Genomic DNA, 22,937 nt, shown 5'->3' with positions numbered 1-22,937 from the left:
TTGATACCTATCTTCTCGGCTTGAGCAGGTTTCCCTAATTGATAATCCGGTGTGTAAATTGCAGGCGACCGGGCATGCTTTCCCGGTGTGTTCGAGACTGGAACTCGGTATCACTGGGATGATGGGGGAAGGTTGGTGTTTGGGAAACTTTAGGGATTAGCTAATCTGGGCTCTTTGTAATCAGTGGAAATCCTTTTGAGCCCGCAACAGCGAGCGCCGCTGACAATCAGGGGAAACGTAGGATGCAGGAGGAGGAGACGAGGGCACGTCCGCACACCTGCATTTGGGAGATGGCAAGAGATTTTGCTGCGCAATTGCGCCACTAAACTCTCCAGGATGTCACAAACAGCCGTGAAGGTGACAGCGTTATTTAGTGTATTTAAACAAGGAAAGAAATCTTATTCAACACACGCTATTTGATATGCGCATAGCCTAGTCAGTCACTCATGCAGTGTCACGCATACACAAAAAGCATCACCAGCAACGTGCATCTGATCCGGCCTCAGCTGTTGGCATGTTGTGAGCTTGCGTCGCGGATCGCACTAATTTCCCAGTGAGCAGTATGGCTGCTATGGCAACTCAAATGGATTTGACATTTTTGTCGACCTTGAATGGAAATAAAACATTTTTCAGCATCAGTGATTCTGAATCACATCATCCAATTAGGGACAGTCCGACAGGACCCTGTTATTCATTGGGGGGCGGGGGGGAAGAATATATATATAGAGAGAGAGAGAGAGAGAGAGAGAGAGAGAGAGAGAGAGAGAGAGAGAGAGAGATTTTCTAAAACATTCACATATGAACAACAGCAGCCGGCTCCCTCTGCACAGAGACCTGCAATAAGGCTGAAAACAGTAATATGCATGCCAGGCCAGTAGTGGGCGATGAAACTTTGGCGAGAAAGACTATGCACGTTTTTTAGGGAGAAAACAAAAAAAAAAAAAGCAGCACAAACCACATTCACATCTGTTACGTCACTTAAGCCAGATTCCGACGTGCCAGAAATCATCTAAAAAAAGTAATAGCTCATGATCCAAAGCATACCGCATCAAGGGTCACACGGCATCATGGAAAATTGAATGGGCTCTTTCCGTTTATGGATTCAGACTCATATCTTATAAAGTTAACAAGTATGTCAAAATTTTTAACACAAAAACGGACCTTGTGTAAAAGTACCCTCAAGTGAAGCCAGGGAAACAGAATAGTGAACAAAGATACACGTTTATGTTTCCCACCAAGCACGGGAGGCTATTTTAATCTTCGCTTCAAAACGTAACACGTAACCAAAAGGCAACGGGGACACTGTTCAGGATCACTTTGTCCACTTGACATCACCAACATGTGCGATCAAGAGGAGGCACGTGGCTTGCCCTGCATAAAACAACCTCATGTCATCCGTCCTCCACAGCACGCTCTGATTCTCCCTCCCAAAGACGAATCCCTGACGAACACATCAGAAGCAAATGTAAGCAAACCCTTCTAGGGAGCAGTGTCTGTCGAATACACAAGCTTTGAAAAGAAAAACAAACACAGATTACTGGGGCCACCGTTGCATGACATGTCTGTGACTTCATAATTATTTGTATTTACTATTGTGTCCACAGAGCTTTGCGATTGTTTTTGTGGTGAACAAACTCAAGTCAGTTCTTTTGGACTGTAAGCAACACACTCACCGGAAATTCAAAATGGTTGGCAGAATTGTTGCATAGGCTCTTTTTATTGGATTGGATCTCAAGTCGTGTTTGATAAGTGTGTGAACGCGGTATGTCAGAAAAGGTAACAGTCCTTGGGAGTTGCAAGTGACAAGATTTCCTCAAAATGGCAGCCTGTGTAAACGCTGACAGAAAATCTGGTTGGAACCGAGACTTCAACCTGAGTATAACACAGCAAAAATTTGGAAAATTGGACAATCAATTTTTTTTTTTTTTTTAAATGTGATATCGCCGATAGAAAACAAAAAACGCCTGGTTTTCAAAGTACAACACTACAACTTCTCAACAATGCTTTTTTGACCTCATCTGCTACTCGGGGAATCCCTCTCTGATTGAAAAGTTCCAGGGATTTTAGGGGTATCTGAAGTGCTCATTCCATCTTTTTTTTTCTTTTTTTTAAGGATATAACGCAACCACGATGCCCACTTGTCCCGTGATCACCTAAAATATTCTCCCGGGACCGTTTGTCATAATGGCCGCCTCGATGTCATTGTTGCCTTTAAAATTGTTTTCAAAGCATGGTTTTTTTTTTTTTTTTGAAAGAAAATCACATGGAGCCAGAAAAAAAAGCAAATGCCGCAGGATCTGATGATGTGTCGGGTGATCTTTTGGCCCTGTGGCAAGAACTCGCAATGATGCTCCTCGCATTGAAGAGCGCGATCGACATCACTTTGGACTTCGACTATCTTGCCGTCTTCGGCCTTGGCAACACATTTGGGGATACAACCACTCCTGGAACTTTTCTGACACACCGGGTTTGGAGAGTTATCCTCAATTGTGCCGTGCGTCTGCAGAGACAGTAAGGTAACAGTTCGGGGGAGAAACTGTCAGCCCTGTCTTGCCCCTCCCTTTCCTTCCCTCAACAACCACAGTGTCAGATGAAAGAATGCAAGCTATGCATCTGCCTGGTGAGAAGTCATTTAGAGACCAAACCCCTCTGGCAGGTCGCATCACTGCTCAGCGCACAAAGCTAAAGCAGCAGCCCAGGGGTTTGCGGGGATTACCTTTCATTCAACGCACAGCGTGCACGATGGGAAAAAGACACATATCAAAAAGGAGCGGCAGCTAACTGACGAGTCGACTCCCGATAACCAATGCGTTTATCCACCACGTGCTCAGGATCCCTTTTGGTGAATTCAAATAAGCACAGAAGAGTTTCCAAAATATTCTTTGGTGGGAAATCCCCGATGAATGATAACAAGTTGAACTTTTTACTTTCATCTCTCGGCAGCCTGATAACAGTCAGCGGACCGGATGGGGAATGTTAAGTCGTTCCCCTGGCGATTCACAGCAAGGTAGAACAAATTAAACTTTCAACAATTCTTTTCCACGGTCGGGAGTGTTACATGGAAGCGCTTCTTACAAACCTCTGCAGCGGCGGCTGTTGGTATTTGTCCAGCGAGAGAGTGAAGGGTCAGTGACCGCAGGGGGCCACAGGAGGACGTGACATTCAAAGCAGATTACCCACTGAGAATGGGTTGTTAGCCTAATACTATACCCTCCTGGAAACAGCCGAAGTCATGGTGAATTATCGAACAAGAGCAAAGGCAGCAAGGAATTGTTTGGGCAGTATTTCGGGTGGCATGAACAATCGTATCAGCGTTTACAACAACGGGGTCTTACTTTGTACAAAATCCAAGCGTATTGCTTCACATTGAAGGACTGTATCCCAGCAACATGAGTAAATCCACCTGCACGAGCTCCTTGCAGAGGAATAAGCCCTGCAGTGACGCATTCCTAGAAAAATGGCAAGTCCTGCAACAACACGCTCGACAAAACATTTGTTTTCCTTGCGGCCGCTACAGTCTATCAGTAGGCAGTAAGATACTTTACCGTATGACGTTCTGCTCATGCTGTGACTCTACAATAAATGCAGAGTGCAACTTTCTGCTCTACTTTAATTAAACTGTCAGCAATAGTTATTCTGTTTAATGCATAACAGCCGATCAGGCTTGTAAATCATACAGAAGTGACATGAGCACCTTATTAACTTTCAAAAATACACAACTGACTTCCAGGGCGGCCTGGTGGGCCAGTGGGCCAGTGGTTAGTGCGTCGCCCTCACAGTGCAGAGGCACCGGGTTCAATTCCAGCTCCGACCTCCTTGTGTGGAGTTTGCATGTTCCCCCCCGGGCCTGCGTGGGCTTTCTCCGGGTACTCTGGTTTCCTCCCACATTCCAAAAACATGCATGGCAGGCTGACTGAACACTCTAAACTGTCCCTAGGTGTGAGTGTGAGCGCGGATGGTTGTTCGTCTGTGTGTGCCTTGTGATTGGCTAGCAACCGGTTCAGGGTGTCCCCCGCCTTCTGCCCGAAGACGGCTGGGATCGGATCCAGCACCCACCGCGACCCTTGTGAGGATAAGTGGGTCGGAAAATGGATGAATGGATGGACAGTTGACTTCCAGTACACATACACATCATAAAATTCATTCATTCATTTTCCTTCGGGCAGCACACAGCGACGAACAACCATCCGCGCTCACACTCACACCTAGGGACAATTTAGTGTTCAATCAGTCTGCCACGCATGTTTTTGGAATGTGGGAGGAAACCGGAGTATCTGGAGAAAACCCACGCAGGCCCGGGGAGAACATTCAAACTCCACACAGGGAGGCCGGAGCTGGAATTGAACCCATTACCTCCGCACGGTGAGGTCGATGCGCTAACCACTGGACCACCAGGCCACCGTACATCATAAAAAGGAAATGTTTATTTGAAAACAAAGTAATATGACGTATAGTCGTGAAATGGTCGTCTGTAGGGTGGGGGGTGGGGATACAGGCAAGGGCAAGTGCCTTGGCATATATCCTCCCCTCTAATCTGCTCCATCATGGTAGCAGGCTAGCAGGAGTTTTCCCCACAATTACAAGCTCTCTGCGAGCTGTAGTGGAGGTTAAGAGAGAATTTATGGACAATTCAAGTGGGCCGGGAGGGTAAATAAATACACCTCTCTGAAAGAAAAGAAAACACACGCGGACTTCAAGGGAAATGTGGTAGCCATTAGTCTTCTCTTTGCAGTCGGGTGTGGATGAGCTGCACAGGCTTCCTGTTCATATTAAGGGCCTTCTCAGGGTTTTTAATCCAATGAGATTAATCTGATGAAGCGCAACAATTTAGCCAGGCTGATCTTGAGCAGTTTCTCCCTCTCAGCGAACAGGCCGGACCCTGAAAACATTAATGAATTAGTGATACGAGGCAAAGCCACCTCCACACATATGTTCTCATATAACCTCACTTGTTGACTGGTTACATGCCAAGAAAACTGCCGTGGGGAGTATATATGTGCGATGCGTGCTGCGGGTTCAGAAGGGCACTACTTATTTGATACTTTGAAGTAGGTTGAGGCTAAAAAAAAAAAAATCCCTGAAGGCTTCATTGGGTTGACAAGGCTGCTGCGGGAGAGCGTCAACGGCAACCTGGCATTTAAGTCTTTTGAACAGCGATCCCAGAAGAACAAGGTTATAATAAAGAAGGAATGTTTAAGTGATGTACTTGACAGTTTGAACAAATTGCTAAAATTAGCACGCAAGACGAGTGATGGCAATGCTAACAAGATGCTGCGTTGCTCTTAAGTGTGTGCCCCCATTGACCCCAAAAATAGCAAACCTCGTCGTGAAGGGGGGAGCGGAATTGCAGCATCCGCAATTGGATTAGTGTTGATGGTCGTATGCGGCGATCCATCCTGCGTGGCAGGGTGTGTGATACGGCTCCACGGTGTAATATGAATAAAGGAAGTGATACATTTACGGAATGGTCTACAGCTGTTGCCTGTTCTTCACCACAAGCAGAGAACATCGAAACGGCTCCAAGTGCTGCACTTTGGAATCAACTTGTGTTTAGTTTGGGCATCTTGTCCGAGGATAAGCAAGCAGGCATTTGACTTCTAAAGCAACGACTGCAGGACCTGTTCACTTCACCAAACGCGCCGAGGGGAGCGTTAATACGAAGAGATGCCGAAGGCTTTCTAATGAGCGACCACAGCGCTGCTCTGCCCTTCCGCTCATATTCCAACTGAGCGCACGAGAAAGCGCGAAAACTAAACAAACTGCTCGCGCCCGCAGAGAGTGCATTCCATCCACCAGCAAAACAAACCTCCTCCCAGTATTGCGTCTGCTCTAAAAAAAGAAGCACCATCACCATCATCATCATCATCGGCTGCAAGAAGTAGAACATTTACAGATGCTAAAGTCGTTTTGGATTATGCAACATATATTCTCAGAAGAGTTCCAGACAGGTGCAAAGCACTCAAGAGGAAAACACCCAATGGCCTATTATGGGACCCTCTTTATTCCAAAAACGGCTCTCTGACAGATCATGAGTCCAGCCCCGAATAAAACAAGAGGAAACCTGCACTATCTATCTGAAGACTACTTGGCCAGGCCACTGCTTTCCCACCACAACATGGAGCACAGAAAGTCACGAGCACTTCCTGCGGAGACAGGACGGAAAGATATCGGCTCAACCATGGCACTGGACTGTGATGTTAATCCACGACCCCCCCACCCCCCACCCCACCCCCTTCATGTAATCCAAATCTAAACTAGACAATTATGTAACTGACAAGCATGACACGAGTCCATTGATCTCAGCTAGCGTGCAGGCGGAATCAATTTTTCAGATGACACGGATAGTTCATGTTGAAGCGCGGCTCATGATTTGCTCGGATATTTTACGGTCGGTTTACGCAGCAACAACAACCTAGTAAAATGTATTGACAAAAACACAGGTGTCAAAGTCAAGGCCCGGGGGCCAAATCTGGCCCGCCAAATCATTTTAAGTGGCCCGCGAAAGCAAATCAAGCATGTCGAGTTCCATGATGCTTGCTAAAGTCTGAACCAAAATTTCAAAATGTCATAGGTAATCCACAATAACAGTCATTATTCTTGATTTCAGATTTTAAAATTAGTTATTCGTCAATTTGTTGTGCGCTGTGTATGTAATATGCGGAGGGGATTAAACATTGATATGGTTTCCCAAAATTAATAACGGCCCTCCAAGGGAAACCGTAACTACAATGTGGCCCGCGACAAAAATGAGTTTGACACGCCCGCTTTACAACATTCCCAGAGTTCTTCAGAAACACCGACAGTGGTGCATTGAGATGCGAGTTTAATTTGTACGTCGAAATACTTTTATCTCAAATGACCATTGCAATTTTACACGTTAAAAAGTAAACATTGTGTTTTTCTTAAAAAAAAAGTGGATGGGTGTGGTCTCTGCATTTGGCCTAAAAGGCTGGGTGGAAGAAACTTTTTGAGTTCAGTCGGATTTCTCAGCATTTCCCATTCGCGCTGCCCCATGTGGCAAATGTGGTTTACGTTTACACTGACAACTGGCAATAACCTTAGAAAAACCCAATCATTTTTATCGTGCATTTGAAGAGCATGTGTTACATTTCTCACTTTCCTGGAAGCCCCCCCCTCCACCAGTCATACATCATTGCTTAGTAATTCTGCCATTGGCCTGTAAGCACTCAGTTTGTTGATTTGGAAAGGTTCGTTGCCGTGTGGAGCAGCTGAAAAGCGAAAGGGACTGCACTGGGTTTGCTCGAGTGACGTCACGACATTGAGTCATTCGCTTTTATTGAAAAACATCAAACAGCGCAATGAAATCACACAGTCAACTTAAATGTTTTTGGGGTAGTTTGATTAATGTTTAATTGTAGATGCGGATTGACGTTTTTTTTGCCGGCGTCAAGTGCGACTACTAATGTGCATTGGGGCATGCGAGCAGCCTCATGTATTATTGACCCGTGCAGGAACTCATGCTCACATCTCTGTCCACCGTTCCTTTATGCTTCGAGATTGCTACTTGGCATTGCTGCAGTAAAAGCAACTTTTAGTCAACAAAATGCAGAGAACAAGTGGCCATACATTAGAACAGATTGAGAGGCATGATGCTGAGGCTGAACAACATTGACTGTGTGGTAATCTTCGGACATGCTCAGTCCTGCAACATACCCGTGAGCGCAAACACTGAAGACATTTGCAGACAAGTTGCGCTCTCGCGGCAATTGTGCAATTTCGGTTGTAGACACTCAGTGCTGTATATTTGGAGAATACTGTGACTCACATACCTGGCTCGCCAACTTGTGAGAACACGAGTTCGATCTGTGCGAATGATCAGACACGGACAGACATGTACAGTCGAGAAAAGTAGACGCCAACAATGATAAATACGCGCTCAAGAGACTTCAATTGTTACATTGGCATAATGTTCCATCCATCCATCCATGGATTTTACGATGCGCTTTATCCTCACAAGGGTCGCGGGGTGTGCCGTAGCCTATCCCAGGTGTCTTCGGGCAGGAGGTGGGGGACATCCTGAACCGGTTGCCAGCCAATCGTAGGGCACACAGAGACGAACAACGATCACACACACACCTTGGGACAATTTGGAGTGTTCAATCAGCCTGCCATGCATGTTTTTGGAATGTGGGAGGAAACCGGAGTACCCGGAGAAAACCCACGCAGGCCCGCGGAGAACATACAAACGTCACACAGGAATACTGAAGAAGAACCTCGGAACTGTTGGACCACTCCCCAACGGTGCTACTTTACATTGAATGTGCTGTATGAAGAAAAAAAAAAAAGGCCCCAACTTCCATTTCCCACATTAACCCTTTCAGGGACGGCGGTTACTACAGTGGACTGTTTATCAGGTTACAGGTTATCATTATTGGCGCATGATAGGGTTAAAGAAAAAGTAAGTAAGGGCTCAGGGTACGAGTTGTGTGCTCTGGCCAGCCATTGCCTCACTCCAACAAAGAGTGATGCTCATGCAGTGCAGGGAAGGCTGAGTTTGTTTTCATAGCAGCACTAGTTGGGGGACAGACTATTGATGACAATTACGTAACTGTAACCCAGCTGTTCAATAAACCACAGACTCTCACGTAAAATTTCCAACTGCAGTCGATCAGTTTTATTCCCATCATTAAGGGCACAAACATACTATTCATTGATCATCGGGTCAGTTGACCCCTAGGGTAGACTGTACGGTATTATCCCTCATATTGGCTCTTAAGTGGACATGGGCATGTTACCAAAAAAAAAAAAAAGCAGTACATTTAAGGCGACCACCCGAGTGGCGGGTAAAGATAGTGAAAACGTGCAGCTGCTGATTCATGGTGTCACGCCGAGGGTGCTCAGCTGGCCTGAAGTGCGCACATCCAAATAAGAATGGCTCCGCTTAGAGCTCAGTGTCCAACAAGTCAACAAAGAAGCTGTAGCCAATGTGAGCCAGGGTAACAAACTTACAAATTGGTGTCAGGACTATTCAGCTCAAAACTGCACTGTATTCCAAAAACAAGGACCCACGGAGAAGTGTCATCCGTTTGAAAATGGAAGTGAAATCTTTCAAAGGATGCATCAATTGTGGGAATAAGAAGCCACAGTCCTCCGATGCCCTTCACATAGTTCCTCTATTCGCGTGGCATTTACATGTTTCACAGAGGACTTAATAACGAGCTGTGCGGACAGCGGTCGCGTGTGAGCTCGCATTCTTGTCCCACTGCGAAAGCTCGGCAAACACAGCCATACATTCACTTCTACATACTTCCACACATCATGTTTATCAACAATGGAGCAGCTGGATCACTGCGGGATAGCCACACAATGGAAAGTACTGGAATAGCCGATGGAAGCAAGCAAGTTGATTTCACAGCGATGAGCTCTCCCCTTAATATCAAAGGCAACCTATCGACCTCAATTAGAGTTGTTAAGTTGCGCCAACTGAAGTCAGTGGGACATCATTGAGGTTACAACAGCAATGCAAACGAATCTGTGGCTTCATCGGTTCAACTTTTTCTTTTCTCAATTACAGCCTTTGAGCTTTGAAACTTGCATTCTGCTACATCGCAATGTAGATTTGAATTTGATTAATTGTTCAGCACTATGCGCCACAGTGACAATGAATAAATAATGTCAAGGTGTGGTTGGACGTCTGGGATACTGAATCAGGATTCCTATGACAAGATGGTGTCCGTTTCGGTTACCTAGCAACTCCTTCCGAGAATGCCCGGCGTACCGAACACACTTGGACGTAACAAAAGGGTCAACTCCTTTTTCCCCTCCTGGAAAAGTGATACTGCAGACAGCAATGGTGGGTACCCGTCCCACAAATGTTCCAAAAGTCACCGTTAATGAATACTTGGATGCACCCCACTGACGTTTTTGCTTTCCGTTGTGGAGAGCCATCATGTCATGTCAGGTCATCCCCATAGAAACCAATTGGCTCAACCACATCAAAATATTAGGAGAGGAAGCTGTTAATTTTCATGAGGAAACCACACAATAGGACACATGGAAGTCCGATTCCACTTCTTGTAGCACAACTGCTATGTTGATGTACAAGTCAGCGCTCAAGTTCATGTCCTGTACATGTACTGGAACTGGGCGATAAGACTGAAAAGTATTTCAGGGGAAATTTCACATTGGTTGATGTCAATATATATTGATTTTTTTTCCAACTTTGAAAATAATGAGGCGGAGAAAAAAAGATGGGAATTTTGTAATTTTACATGTACATATTTATATATAATTCTCAATCTTTAATTAAGAAATCAATGCAACTATGAAAAAGCCAAATAAACTGGTCAATATAAATTGTGCAGTTTCTCCTCCACCATCCATTAGTTAAAATTAAATAACTCTATTCCTAAACATGATAATCAGTGAAGAGAAATTATACCGCGAGTCAGTCTGTGTATAATTCACACCAAAATAGTATATAGGGACACAGAGGTAACCACAATTTAATTTTCAAAGGTAAATCCAATACATTTGAAGACATTTTATGTTACGTTGCAGTCCCGTATTTTGTTATTTTATGTTTAACTGTTCTGTAAAGCGCTTTGTTACAGCTGCAGCTGTTGTGAAAGCGTTACATAAAGAAAGATTGCATCGTATTAAGTCTCCTTAAAAGCCATTTTTAAAGGCCCGATTGTGTTTCCATTCATTCATAATCTCAATATTACAACAAACCCTCATTCATACACATCAATTCATGCTCTCACCCACTCCACCCAATTACAATAATGTGACTCGGCTGCTTTGAGATCAGATGCTTGCACTGCATTTTCCTTCTTGGCTTTGTGACATCTTTCAAAGAAACATAACGATCAAAGCAAGTGAGGATGGACATAGAGGAAGAAGTTGAGGTGTTCCCTTACCACCAGCACGGAGGTCCTGACCACCTCGGACACACTTTGCCGGAGCTCGGCAGCCGTCCCGGGCTTCCCCAGTCCCCGGGTAAACTTCCTGGTCTCCGGTTGAGCTAAAGTAGACATCGCTGGACTTCGCAAAAAAGAAAATAAAAAATAAAAATCCTTAAGTGACACCGAGGCAAGTGTGGCGGGAATTAACCGTCTGCTAATCCGCCTCTGCCATCCCCTTCAGCGGGCACCACGAGTTCCAAACCGGATCATGTTGTGACGCAATCATTCCCATTTTTCAGTCCGGGACGTTTTTTGTCGCCTTAGCGCTGAGGTGTCCAGTTTGTCCGTTTGAATCATTGTTGGCATAAAAAGCGTGGTGGTTTCAAGGGTGTCATTGGCCGTCGAGTTCCAAACAGGAGGCGTCAAATCTCGTCGTAGTTTCGGTGCGCTCCGCCCACTTTTTGGCGTACCGTTCACAGCCTGCCCACTGCTCGCAACAAAAATTAGAACATCAACATTTAAAAACTCAAATTCATCCAACGTAGTAAATTTGAGCATGCTCAGTCGAGTCGGGAAAATAGAAAATAAACATTTTTCGAAATTAAATAAATTATTTATATGAGGAGCAATTGAAGTTTTTATTTACACGTTCATACTATATCACTCAATATTAGAGCAATCTAGGATACCGTGCAACTATTGCCCGTATGGCTTGTGAGCGGCAATCTGATTTGATGGTCGGCAAATGCCATCGATCCACTCATTTTCCGAACCGCTGATCTCCACTAGAAGACGACACTGTATCGTTTGGGCTGACTGCTGTCATAATGTCTTGATTAATACTGACGCCTACAGGTCGTAATTGGAAGCACCTAGAAGCAGCTGACTCAACTCTTGGCCAAGATGAAAAGTGGAATCAGAATATCTATCTATCCATTTATATATGAATGTATAATTGCTTTTCTTTAGGAGAGATTTTCCCCTGCTGGATTCGGCCCAAAGCCGAATTGAGCTTTTGCTTTTCATGTTTGAACAGAACCTCCATAAAACTGATTTCCAGTCATTTGAACACAAAGAAAGAGCTGATGTCTGCAGGTGGGAGGCCATCTGGTTAAAAGAGAAACAGACGCAATTGGAATTTTTAGGTTTCTCTTTTGCTCAGTATATTTAAAGCTTTCTGTTACATAACTTTGTCATTCTGGTACAGTTAAATTATTGATTAAAAATGAAACCAAAACTGACTTGCAGTATGAGGAAATGGAACAATTGTCTTAAAATCTGTTTCTTTTGCTTTTGATGAAGCACACTTCAGGTTGTCATAATGTTTAAATGAAAACAAAACCTTTTACAGTGTGATCATACAGTTTTATTAAGAAACAAGCCAGGCCAGTAGCACAACATTCAGTTTTAAAGGGTGGCCTGTTTTACACACGGACTTGAATTTTGGAGCGTACCGTAAAGGTAACATTCTTCTAAAGTAAAACAAAAAGAAAAAAAAAATTAAACAAGGAGTGTGACATAATTGTTTGGCACCACAAGCGAAGTTTCCTGCAAAGTGAACGACAAAAAAGGCCATTGAAGAGAGTATACAGACATTTTTCTACTGTAAAAACAAAATGGGGGAGGAAAAAAACAAACAATCAAATCGAGGCATAGAAGTGGGTGTGATTATTACAAAACGGTATAAAATGACATCCTTTCAAAAAGGTTTCGGAGTTGAGCTATAAAAATGCCAGGAGAAGAAACGCAGTCTCTGATGCAGTCGAAACCAGCGGACGTGCCACCATTTTAGAACAGTAAAAAAGCACCAGCATGTGCGCGGGCACATGGACGGATGTCCCACGTGTGTGAAAATTGAACGGAGTCCAACTCAATGCGCGTGGTGATCCTTGTTGTTCTGCACCCGAGAGCGACACGAGGGGGCTGTTGCGCTGCGGATCACCTCCATCCACCTGCGGCCAACAAAAACAACCTCAACATGAGCCATCTGATACATACAGCTACACGTAAATTACATCGTAGGTTAACCTTTCGAAGGTGTATTCGCTCTCCGACCGGAAGTAGTAGATGTGGGACTTGAAATGGAGTTTAAAGACATAGTCCTTGTGGATGTTCTCTGACTCGGAGGGAATGGTGACAGAGTAACCCAGGAGGGGAAGGCTGGCCAGTGGATAATCATCCTGAAAGGAGGAGAAACATTCCATTGAAGTAGAAATAGAATTTTTTTTTTTTTTTTGCTTTGTGCTTTTCCTCGATAATCACAAAGACAAAATACTGTATCTTAAACGCTGGAAGGAATGAGAATAAAAAAGGAAAGGGATATCATAAGGAAAATAGAGGGAGCTACAAAGTGGTAACAGTTCAGTTGTATTTCACTTTAAGGACTATACATTTGCATTTCATCATTAAAAATGGTTTGCTTTGATACACCTAAACATATTTTTTAATTTAACATATGTGAAATACATATTAATAGAATCATTTAAGTACACTTTCTCTATTTTTGGAGTTTTAGCAATGTGGATGCTCAAATTGTTCTGACTGTTTCAATGGCTTTTTAAATTTGTCATTTTAAGTAAAGAAAAATCTTCTTTTGAATGTAATGTACTGCACAAAGGGCATATTTGAAGGACAGTTTTACCTGTGTAAAACAATCTAGGTGGAATTTAGCCTTGCTTTTCAATAAATCAATTACAAAAAAAGTCAGAGTATATAAAATGATTCAGAAACAGAAAGTCGTTTTTAGGTGGCTAACTGGAACTACAACAAGCCAACCTCATTTTTTTTTTTTTCCCCTCAGGAGGTGCCACTGAACCACAAAGGTAAAGAATCCGCCATCCTTATCAGGAAAAACAGGATTTGCGTTTTTGGTTGAAGCCTTTGATACTTACGTGGTGTGGTTTTGAAAATGACCAACAAGTTCAACTGCTTATTTGTGTCGTCCTACTAGTTTGCTAACGTCAACTAGAAAAGTCTGATGGAAAATGTTTTGGCTCACGCGTTGACAGCAACTGAGGTCAACAATCTACAAAGCTTTAGACTTTCAGGAGGAGGAGGATCAAACCGTTGGCTGAGAAATGAAAAGAGGAGTGCCGGGAGTGGATGGAGGGAGTGAGGTCATCACCTGGTGGGACTTGTAGAAAAACAGGCTGAAGTTGGTGAAGACCACCCACAGCTTCTGCCAGCCGTTGCTGTTCTTGAACTTCCGCAATAGGTTGCCTGAGAGCTGGTTCTAGGAAACATCACAAATGGAATTAGGGATGAGGAAATCTGCTTTGATTCCCATATTTTATTGTTAACTTGCTTAGACTAACAGGTCAGTCCATTCTATGATAATGCATCATTATTTGACTTTTTGAATACTGGTGTGATCAAACTTGAGACTAACTGAAGATAAAGCAGCAGTTTCATTTGATTTCTTCATTTTTTTTTAAAACATTACATTTGTGTGGATGTCTCTCCCTTCCACCGAAATACTGCTGTAGATGGAACTTAACGGTCACTTCATTAGGGACACCTGCACAAGCCAATGAGATCCAAAGCATGAGCTGATTTAAAAACAAAACAACAACAAAAAAAAAAACTTTACAAAGTCAAGGATGCCCAATTTTTTTGTGTGCGTAAAATTTACTCTGGATATTTTACTCACAAATTTTATTCTCTTTAGACTGGAACCAAACATAGTCTTTTTAGAGTAAAAAGTACTCCACAAAATTTACTGTGTATAAATTGCAAAATCTGAGAAGCTGATTTTAGCCGTTGTGATCTTTGATTTTGGGGGTGAAATTTCAGCACAAACCGAAAATGTATTCACCCTAAAAGTTCACTTTATTTGACTGAAAGATTGAATATCAAGACAAGTTCACAAAAGATCAAATTAAGTCTACCCGTAATGGTTCCAATGTATTTTGTTCACTGCAGTAATTTCACCCGGAAGCCAAAATTAGGGCTCAATAAAGGTCGCGCAAATATTGCTTTGGGTTGTGCAGGTGTGCCTCATGCTCTTCCCAATGAACCCAAAGTGACCTGTGCTCTCTGCCTGGCTCTTTTACCTCTAGACTCCTGCGGGCTTCACTAAAGGAGAGGCTCTGTACTCTGTACCAGCAGATAACACACAGAGGCACGGCTCCCTGGCCACTGCGCGGCCCCACCTTATTCTCACTGACTGGACTAGGGCCCTCTAGTGTGGCGGGGGGGACGCACAGATGGAATGGGGGGAGGGAGGGGGTGGGGGAGGAAGAGAAACGACAGACAGGGAGGGAGGTAGGACAGAAACACAAAGACCGAGTAGGTGAAGCATAGGCATGCAGGTGCAAGGGTGAATAGCAAAAAGGCCGGCGACACCCAGGCAAGGCTGTGAAGAGGATGTTCGTCACGGGTTGAGGGGGGTGCAGGGGGGGGGGGGTCACAGAGGAAGAGCTCAACCAGGGATGCGGCAAAGGATTGCCACTCCCAAAACATCTTTTTATCGACCAAGAGAGTTTGCGACGAGTGGGGGAGTGAGGCTGGAGAGAAAGGGAAAATTAAGGGCAGCCATCTGTGAACATCGACGGGGATTTCACGCAGCGTGGAGTGAACAATATCCTCACGGTTTCCTGTTGAAAGAGAAACGCTCTCAACAATTGTTGCCCATCACAATCTCGACAAAGACATAATCAGACAAGGAGTTGTATGCGGCAACTTTTGGTGTTTAAAACAGGGTGGGCAAACTAAACTGGGTGGCTTGCTTCCATTTTTGAATCGAAGAATTGACATGTTGAATCTTCAGAAATATTTATTGCAAGAATGTAGCTGTTTTAACCCCTGAAACTAGTTTATTAAAATGTGTCTTGTATGTGGTTGAAAGAGAAACGCTCTCAACAATTGTTGCCCATCGCAATCTCGACAAAGACATAATTAGACGAGGGGTTGTAAGAGGCAACTTTTAGTGTTTAAAACTGGGTGGGCAAAGTATGGCCTGCTTCCATTCTTGAATCATGATTGAAACTTCAGAAATATTTATTGCAAGAATGTAACTGTTTTAACCCCTGAAACTAGTTTATTAAAATGCGTCTTGTATGTGTTTCTCGTTAAAGAACTTCATTCTCACTCCCCCCACCCCCCCAAAATAGCCATGATAGAAACATTCAACATCCGCGACCCTGTTCAGGATGAAGTGGTGTTGAAAATGATAATAAATATAATAATAATAAATATTTTTGGGGGTGGCACTAGTGCAATTAATATTACTTATACTGTAGGAGCAAGTAAACTGACTTCCTGTCAAAAAAATCTTTTTGTTTTGTTCCTACCCAGCAATAACACGAACGTTATAGACTAAATATTTTTGGGGGTGGCACTAGTGCAATTAATATATGACTTATGCTGTAGGAGTAAAGTAAACTGAAACGAAATCAGTTTTTTTTTGTTCCTACCCAGCAATAACACGAACGTTATAGACTGACTGGCGCGTGAGGATACCGATCGCCCTGGATAATCCCTGCGTGAATCCACAGATCTCAATCAAACATGGAGAAACAGAGAACGGTAAGCGAGGCGGAAGCGAGAGAGGTCGTGGTGGAGTTAGCTCGGAGCTCGACGTTTGTTCCGGTACCTCCACAGCTATGCTAAAATCCACCATGGCCACGCTGGTGTTCCTGTGCCAGCACACGTGCACCATAGTGTTACCGCGGTGAGAGGCGGCCCTCTCCGGGGAGGTGTGCGACGTCAGCGTATCTTCTTCGGACTCCCCTTCTGCTGACAACTCCTCTGGGCATTCTGGGAAGGTCGGGAGGATGTTACTGCGAGACATTTGTAGCTGCGCGAGGGGAACGGCTTGGAGAGAAGAAAGCGATAGAGTAGACAATGTTTGAAATTTCTTCACGAAAAGGAGCACAAATACAGCGATGTCATGAGTTAGTGTTCACACGTGCAACATTCAGAGAATGGCACTGTTCTCCATGTGTACCTTTTTCGAAAATGAAATCGTTTGAGTTGACGTAAATTGAAACAACCATCTGGAAACCTTGACAACCTCAAATTACACCATACAAATTCCAAGTGAGAACGAGGGGGCAACTTGTCCCACCTGCCTTGTAATGTAGACAAAAAAAAAATACATACAAGCTGTGGCAGCGCATGATTAAAAACAAAAAAGGCTTCCTCCAAATCAACCTCTTTTGAACTGATGATTTTGACTGATATTTTCCAATATATGTTTTTTTTTTTTTTAACATGACGTAGGCTTACTTTGCTCCTGAAACTTGCCATCATTTTAGCCTTCATTAGTGCATCACAATCAGACCTCATATGTTGCGTAACAGTCAATTTTACAATTAGTAGTTTCAGTGGTGCTCAGTTTGCCCTCCGGTGGACAAAATTAGTAACTACATTTATTTGATTAAAAAATTGGCGGTAGAAAACTGATTTAATGCTTCTCACGGCAAAATGAAGTGCACTACTTGGCTGCAACCAGCAAAGGCGCTGTTGAATCAGTCTAAAATGATTCATGTCGTGGCTTGAAGAGCAACATGAGGCTTGAGGAAGTTGAGATACATCAGAGAGAGTCTCCCATTCCATTTAAATCAATATTCAAAGAGGACTGATTATTCAGTATTTCTCTCACATTGCACATCCGTTGGTCCACAGGAAAAAAAAAGAGGAAAATCCTTGTCAATGTTAGTGGTGCGTGTTAACTTACTGCTGTCAGTTAGCTTACAGCTCATCAGATCAGAAGAAGGCCCATTGTTGAATTTTGCCATTTCTACCGCCATCTCAATGTCCTCCATCCACTTTTCCATCTCGGACAGAGAACTGCAAGGAGGAATACACAAAATAGAATCAAACCACTGGTGGAATGCGTACGTGCTGCCGACCACTTCTGATCTCACCTGGCTGCGACCACCACAGACTGCCGCTGGCTGACCAAAGTGAAGGCGTGAGGAACACCCCACTCATCTTCACTCTCTCTGATCTGGAAGGAGACACACAGGCAGAGGATGGGTGGCAGTAAGTAGGACAGCGGGGACCAAAATAGACGGGAAAAGGAGAGATTGCGCGAGGGAGGATTAAACATGATGCGGTTGTCCTAAAAGCCCGAGTGTGTTTGCTTTCAATGTGTGTTTTTTGTCTGTCTAACAGAGCTGCTGTTTGTGACGTTTGATGCTGCTTATTTCCACTCAGCTGGTGAAGAGTTTTCGGCTGCTCGTAACAGACGTCTTGAAATTAAAAAAAACAAAATTCTTAAGGTCTCATCCATCACATGGAGTTCATGTAAAAAAAACAAAAAAACGTACACATGGGTATACAAAAGACATTAGTGCAAAGTTGGAAAAGTAGAAAAACAATCAGCGTTATATATATATATATATATATTTTTTTTTTTAATAATAATTTTTTTTTTTTTTGCTTTCGTTCGAAACTCAAATTAAGCTAGTAACTCGGATCCAATTAGGAAAAAAAATGAGGCGTTACCAAGAAAAACATTCGTTGCTGTAGACCTTTTCCAGACAACTTGCTAAGGCAGCCAAACCTGATGAACTCCTATAGAAGAAGAAAAAAAAAATCGAAACCAATTTAATCAGGAACAAAACAAAACAAAATTACTGTCAATGAATTCCGACTTACCCGACCCGGAACAACAAGATTGTCCACACCAATCAGATCCTTCTTCAGCTCCAACAGCTTCTGGAAGTTCTCCATTTTCACAATGCTGCCCTGGAGCTGCTCCACCACTTCGGACACGTCCGCCAGGGCAGCTGCATACCAACCAGGGGGCGCGACAGTCATTAAAATTGATCTTTTAACATGACTGACATAAAGAGTATATCCACAACGGAGGAATTTCTGTCCCAAAAAAATACCAAAAAACATCCACACTTTATTTAACTTTATTTAACTGTCCTTAAGTTTGATTAGAAACACTCTGCAAAGAGTTAACAAATCATTGGATAATTTAGGGACCAAATATCTGAGACACTTTTAAATGATTTTAAACGAGTCGGGTGCTTAGTGCTATTGGCTCAAATTTTTAATAGAGCTCATAATCCAAACTAAAAAATATTTCATTCATAGTCATAGCTAACATCCTAAAATAAAGTTTATCATTGCGGTTAAATGGAATAAATAGCTTTATATTCTGTGTAGCTGCCGAATTTTTATTTATTTTTTTGTTACAGATGTGTTACCTCTGCAGTCCCTGAAGTCCACATGAGTCGCCGGGTAATGTTTGCACAGACGCTCCAGGATGTGCTTGTAATGTATGAGGCGGTGCAGAGGGCGCAGGATGAAGACGTTGAGCGGCACGTAGCACACCTTCTGCAGCTCAAAGTCCCGGCAGAGGCCTTCTAACCTGCGTGACGCCCTGCACGCCTTCTCCAGCTCCGTCAGGATGTCACCCTGTTTATGCAGGTTGACCGTCAGGGGCTGTGGATGGAGCTGAGTGTTAATGAGGCGCGAGTACATTCATATGGAGAGGATACAGTCGAATTAATCAAACCTTTAAGCCTTGTAAGTTCTTCAGCAAGACATCTCCAATGCGCTGGTAGTCTCCTTTAATGTGAGCATTGGAACGCCCTTCCCTAGAAGAGATAAACATTGGCACCTTTATTTCGTCAGTCACAGGAGTGCGTTGATGGTTAATTTAAGAAAAAAAAGTCTAGAGAAATCTTTGAAGCTGGATGTTAAGAAGAGACGAGTTAGCCACAAGGTGTCGCTTTTGAGTACAGGCTTGAAAAGACCGTACAGGAGGTAAATCGGCCATCCATCCATTTTCCCATCCCCTGATCGCACAAGGGTCGCGCTGGCGTCACTGAAGACTAAATTGTCCATGGGTGTGAGCGTGAATGATTTTTTTTGTTTTGTTTTGTTTTGTTTATATGGTCCCTACAATTGACTGGCCACCAATCCAGGGTATACGTCACTTCTTGTCCACTTTTGCGGGACACCAGTTCACCTGCAACCTTGATACGGACCAGCGTTATCGAAACAGATGGAGGCATGAAACTATTAATCAGTTAAGTAATCAATCACGACAAATTAATTCTGTTCTTCTAACTTTATGGGGAAAGAGATCGTGAAACAGTGACGTTTAAGTCATTTGACTTTCATGTTCATGTTGAATTAATGTCTCGGTGGCCAGTAACCTTTGTCCATCTAAAGTCGCACAGGTTACTTGTGTGTGCGTCACATCCTGTCAGCAGATTAATTTAAGATTCCATCTGGAGCTTAGATTTACAGAAGAATAAGATGAAATGAGATTAAAAAAAAAAGATGACAGATCTGACAGCCATGCTGTCTTAGCACATGGCCATGAGTCAGTATCGTGTATTTTGGGGAAAGCACAACATCATTAAAAGAAATCAGAGAGCCGAAACCCAACGGCGAGAAATTGTCTGCTTCGTGCGGCATGACTGTTGCCATGGCGATAACGGCTCCTGCTGTCATGAAAGCAACGATTAAACTCAACCCAAACCCCCCCAAAAAAATGTTGCATGTGTTTTTTTTTTGTTTTTAATGTCAGGGTGTGAAATGAGTCTTACCACAAAGCAAGCCTCTGCTCCAACTCCCTGAGAAAACCCGAGTGAAACCTGTGCAGCGGCTCAAGCGTGGAGAAAACGGCTTTCTTGAGGGAATCCGGAGTGTCCTCTTCCTGTCCCACGACGTTCTGGAACGACTGATGACACACCGACAAAAAAAAAGAAAACTGAAGACATTTTTTCTCTTATAATTCGAAATGGAAACAATGTCAGGATTCAGAACAGGAAAAAAAAATGAGAGCGAAAGATGTTAAAACGTAAATTATTAATACCCAGTCATATTTTGAATGAAGTTGATGAATTATTTGTCGAACCCTAGAGCTGGAAATTAAAGTGTCACCGCAAGACGTGCTGGAGATCTGAATGAAAAACATTGCCCAATGTCATGTGAAAAATTATTCACATCCTGCACAATTTTGAGGAACCACCAAATACTGCACCCTTCTCACGGATCCTGATGAAGCCTAATCTAGAACATTCTCATCAAATGACACATTTCGAACATTGCGTGTGCTTGTATTGAGAAACGGCATGAATAATTTTGGATTCAACTTCATGCGTCTGACTCTTTTGCCACTTTCTTAGATCCTTTTGAGCCAAAATACGCACAGATAAAAATTCCATTCAACATTGGATGATAGGATCTTTCATCGGGTTCTTTTTAAACAAATATTCACAAGCACGGTGGGTCGAGTTTGTGGTTTGAACATCGGTCTCACGGTTCTGAATGTTTGTAGGGATTAATGTGAGTATGAATGGCTCTTTTTCTATGTATGCTCCTGCGACTGTGACTGGCCGGCGACGAGTCGAGTGTGTCGCCCGCTCCTCGGCCAAAGAGAACTGGAATATGAGAACGGGCTCTCAACAAAATGGGTAGATGGATGATCATCATTTTTGTCTTGACTGTCAATTGATTTGGCGTCCTACGTTGCGACAACATCGAGTCCTTCAACCGGCATGCAGCGAATTAAAAAAATTAAATCAATCACTCACTCATTCTCAAAAACCATCATCTAGTTGGACAAGAGCTTACACAGTAGAGTGTAATTCAAATTTCCTCTTGGGGTGGGATTATAATCAGTTTAATAAAAGAAAAATTGAAAAGCGTACGGGCAAGAAAAGAGCTTTATTAAAAGCTTTGCGAAAAGGACTTGAGTCTTTTGGGGTGAAGGGCACCAGCTGGGTTCAAATGACTTCACAAGCTGCGGACGACTGGAGGGATTTCGAGAGATGGGCGCGCATGGCTGGGAAAGAAAGATGGGACACAAGCCAACCCAAATATTTATGAGATAGGAGAGACTTTTTGCTGGAGATAGCCAGGTGATAAAAGCGTCAAGGAAGAGAGAATTATCCATGTAGAAGCACAATTTAAAATAGACACGGGCCACAACATTAGGAACACCAACACGAACTAAGTCTTCTTTCTTTTTTTTTTCAATATGATCATTGGTGAGAAGTAAAAATACTTTTTCATGTGCATAGGTAGATTTTTCAGGTACTTTTACTCCTTACATTTGAAAAACAGATAAGAGATGGTTTGGTTTAATTCCTTCTGTGACCAGGCTTGTAACTTAAAACGCTCGGATTCTTCAACTCATATTTCCCCATTGAAATGAATGGAAATGCCATTAAATCGTTTCAGCCTCCCCAAAACACAACACAAATGTTTGGCATGGGTTTTTAATTCGAAAAATAACACTGTCGAATGTTGCACTCCATAAAATAAAATGCAGTAAGAATTTGTATGTCGGGTCATGCCCGTCTGAAGGTATCTGTATCTGTACTTTCACCTTCCTACTTTGTCAAAATAGGATCAGATTTTTTTTTTATTCCGCCTTTTTCCCCAAAGTCAGCTGGAACGGGCAAAAGCTTTTCTTGACCATGACTGAACAGAATTCTACAACCCTACACCATTTGCAAACTGCAGCAGCAATAATAAAATAAAAGTAACTTTTAAGACAGCATTTGGATCGGATGTCCTTCGACGTCCTCGAAGCGTACCTAAAGTTGTCACCGTTGGGTGCACTTTGACTAAATCAACGATTTTCATGCTTGAACTGACGCGTGAAATCTACATAAAGTCAGAGATAGGCGGGCAGAGCTTGTGTAAATCTCTTTAAACAGAAACGGTGACGCATCAGTGGCCTCGAGCGATTTAGAGACTTCCGAGTGTGTGGCGTGGCCAATGGGTACAAAAATGTAATCTTTCTAAATCTGCCCGTATCCCCGCCTGCCTCAACGTCCTGGCGGGTGCTCCGCGATGGAGCAGCTAACCCGGTTAATCGGTGCTCCCCCCAGAGGACGGCGAGATGAGAAAACAAACAGTAAGGCGACACGTTGGGCAGCGGCGCCCCGGAGTCATCTTACCACGGTCACCACCTCCAGGTCTTTGACGTACGTCCTCTCTGTGGTCAGCAGCTCTTTGGCGATGAAGTAGGCCTTGTCAGTGGGGAACCTCTGCCAAGGCATCAAACAAAAAGTATAAATGGAATGTAGCTCCAAAACTAGGCTACGCGTAAAAAAGTGTTTGAACCATCTTTGTATTCTGTAGTCC

General features: G+C 43.4%; 2 protein-coding genes across 4 annotated transcripts in view; both read right to left on the bottom strand.

Moving 5' to 3' along the window:
• zmp:0000001200 (dedicator of cytokinesis protein 9) overlaps positions 1–11,287 on the bottom strand; it is a 62,548-nt gene extending 51,261 nt beyond the window's left edge. For 2 of the 3 annotated variants that reach the window (XM_019895395.1, XM_019895399.1), the window contains exon 1: positions 10,884–11,287. In XM_019895395.1, the coding sequence (XP_019750954.1) occupies positions 10,884–11,000 (117 nt within the window). In that variant the 5' untranslated portion in view covers positions 11,001–11,287. The remainder of the gene's footprint in view (positions 1–10,883) is intronic. The other variant, XM_019895397.1, reaches the window with a different exon arrangement.
• A 924-nt stretch (positions 11,288–12,211) lies between these two features.
• The window catches only part of LOC109531204 (FERM, RhoGEF and pleckstrin domain-containing protein 1), a 48,310-nt gene continuing 37,584 nt past the window's right edge, over positions 12,212–22,937 (bottom strand). The window contains exons 14-25 of the mRNA XM_019895354.1: positions 22,751–22,892; positions 20,387–20,520; positions 19,345–19,426; positions 19,034–19,271; positions 18,474–18,604; positions 18,321–18,389; positions 17,738–17,934; positions 17,548–17,660; positions 16,462–16,625; positions 13,993–14,100; positions 12,897–13,048; positions 12,212–12,820 (exon numbers count right to left, since the gene is read on the bottom strand). Coding sequence (XP_019750913.1) covers positions 12,739–12,820; positions 12,897–13,048; positions 13,993–14,100; positions 16,462–16,625; positions 17,548–17,660; positions 17,738–17,934; positions 18,321–18,389; positions 18,474–18,604; positions 19,034–19,271; positions 19,345–19,426; positions 20,387–20,520; positions 22,751–22,892 — 1,612 coding nt within the window. The 3' untranslated portion in view covers positions 12,212–12,738. The remainder of the gene's footprint in view (positions 12,821–12,896; positions 13,049–13,992; positions 14,101–16,461; positions 16,626–17,547; positions 17,661–17,737; positions 17,935–18,320; positions 18,390–18,473; positions 18,605–19,033; positions 19,272–19,344; positions 19,427–20,386; positions 20,521–22,750; positions 22,893–22,937) is intronic.

The sequence above is a fragment of the Hippocampus comes genome, unplaced genomic scaffold (genome assembly GCF_001891065.2).
Source record: "Hippocampus comes isolate QL1 unplaced genomic scaffold, H_comes_QL1_v1.1 scaffold237, whole genome shotgun sequence".
Classification (NCBI taxonomy): domain Eukaryota; kingdom Metazoa; phylum Chordata; class Actinopteri; order Syngnathiformes; family Syngnathidae; genus Hippocampus; species Hippocampus comes.
The sequence above is the reverse complement of the archived record's forward strand: the minus strand, read 5'-3'. Positions and strand labels throughout refer to the sequence as shown.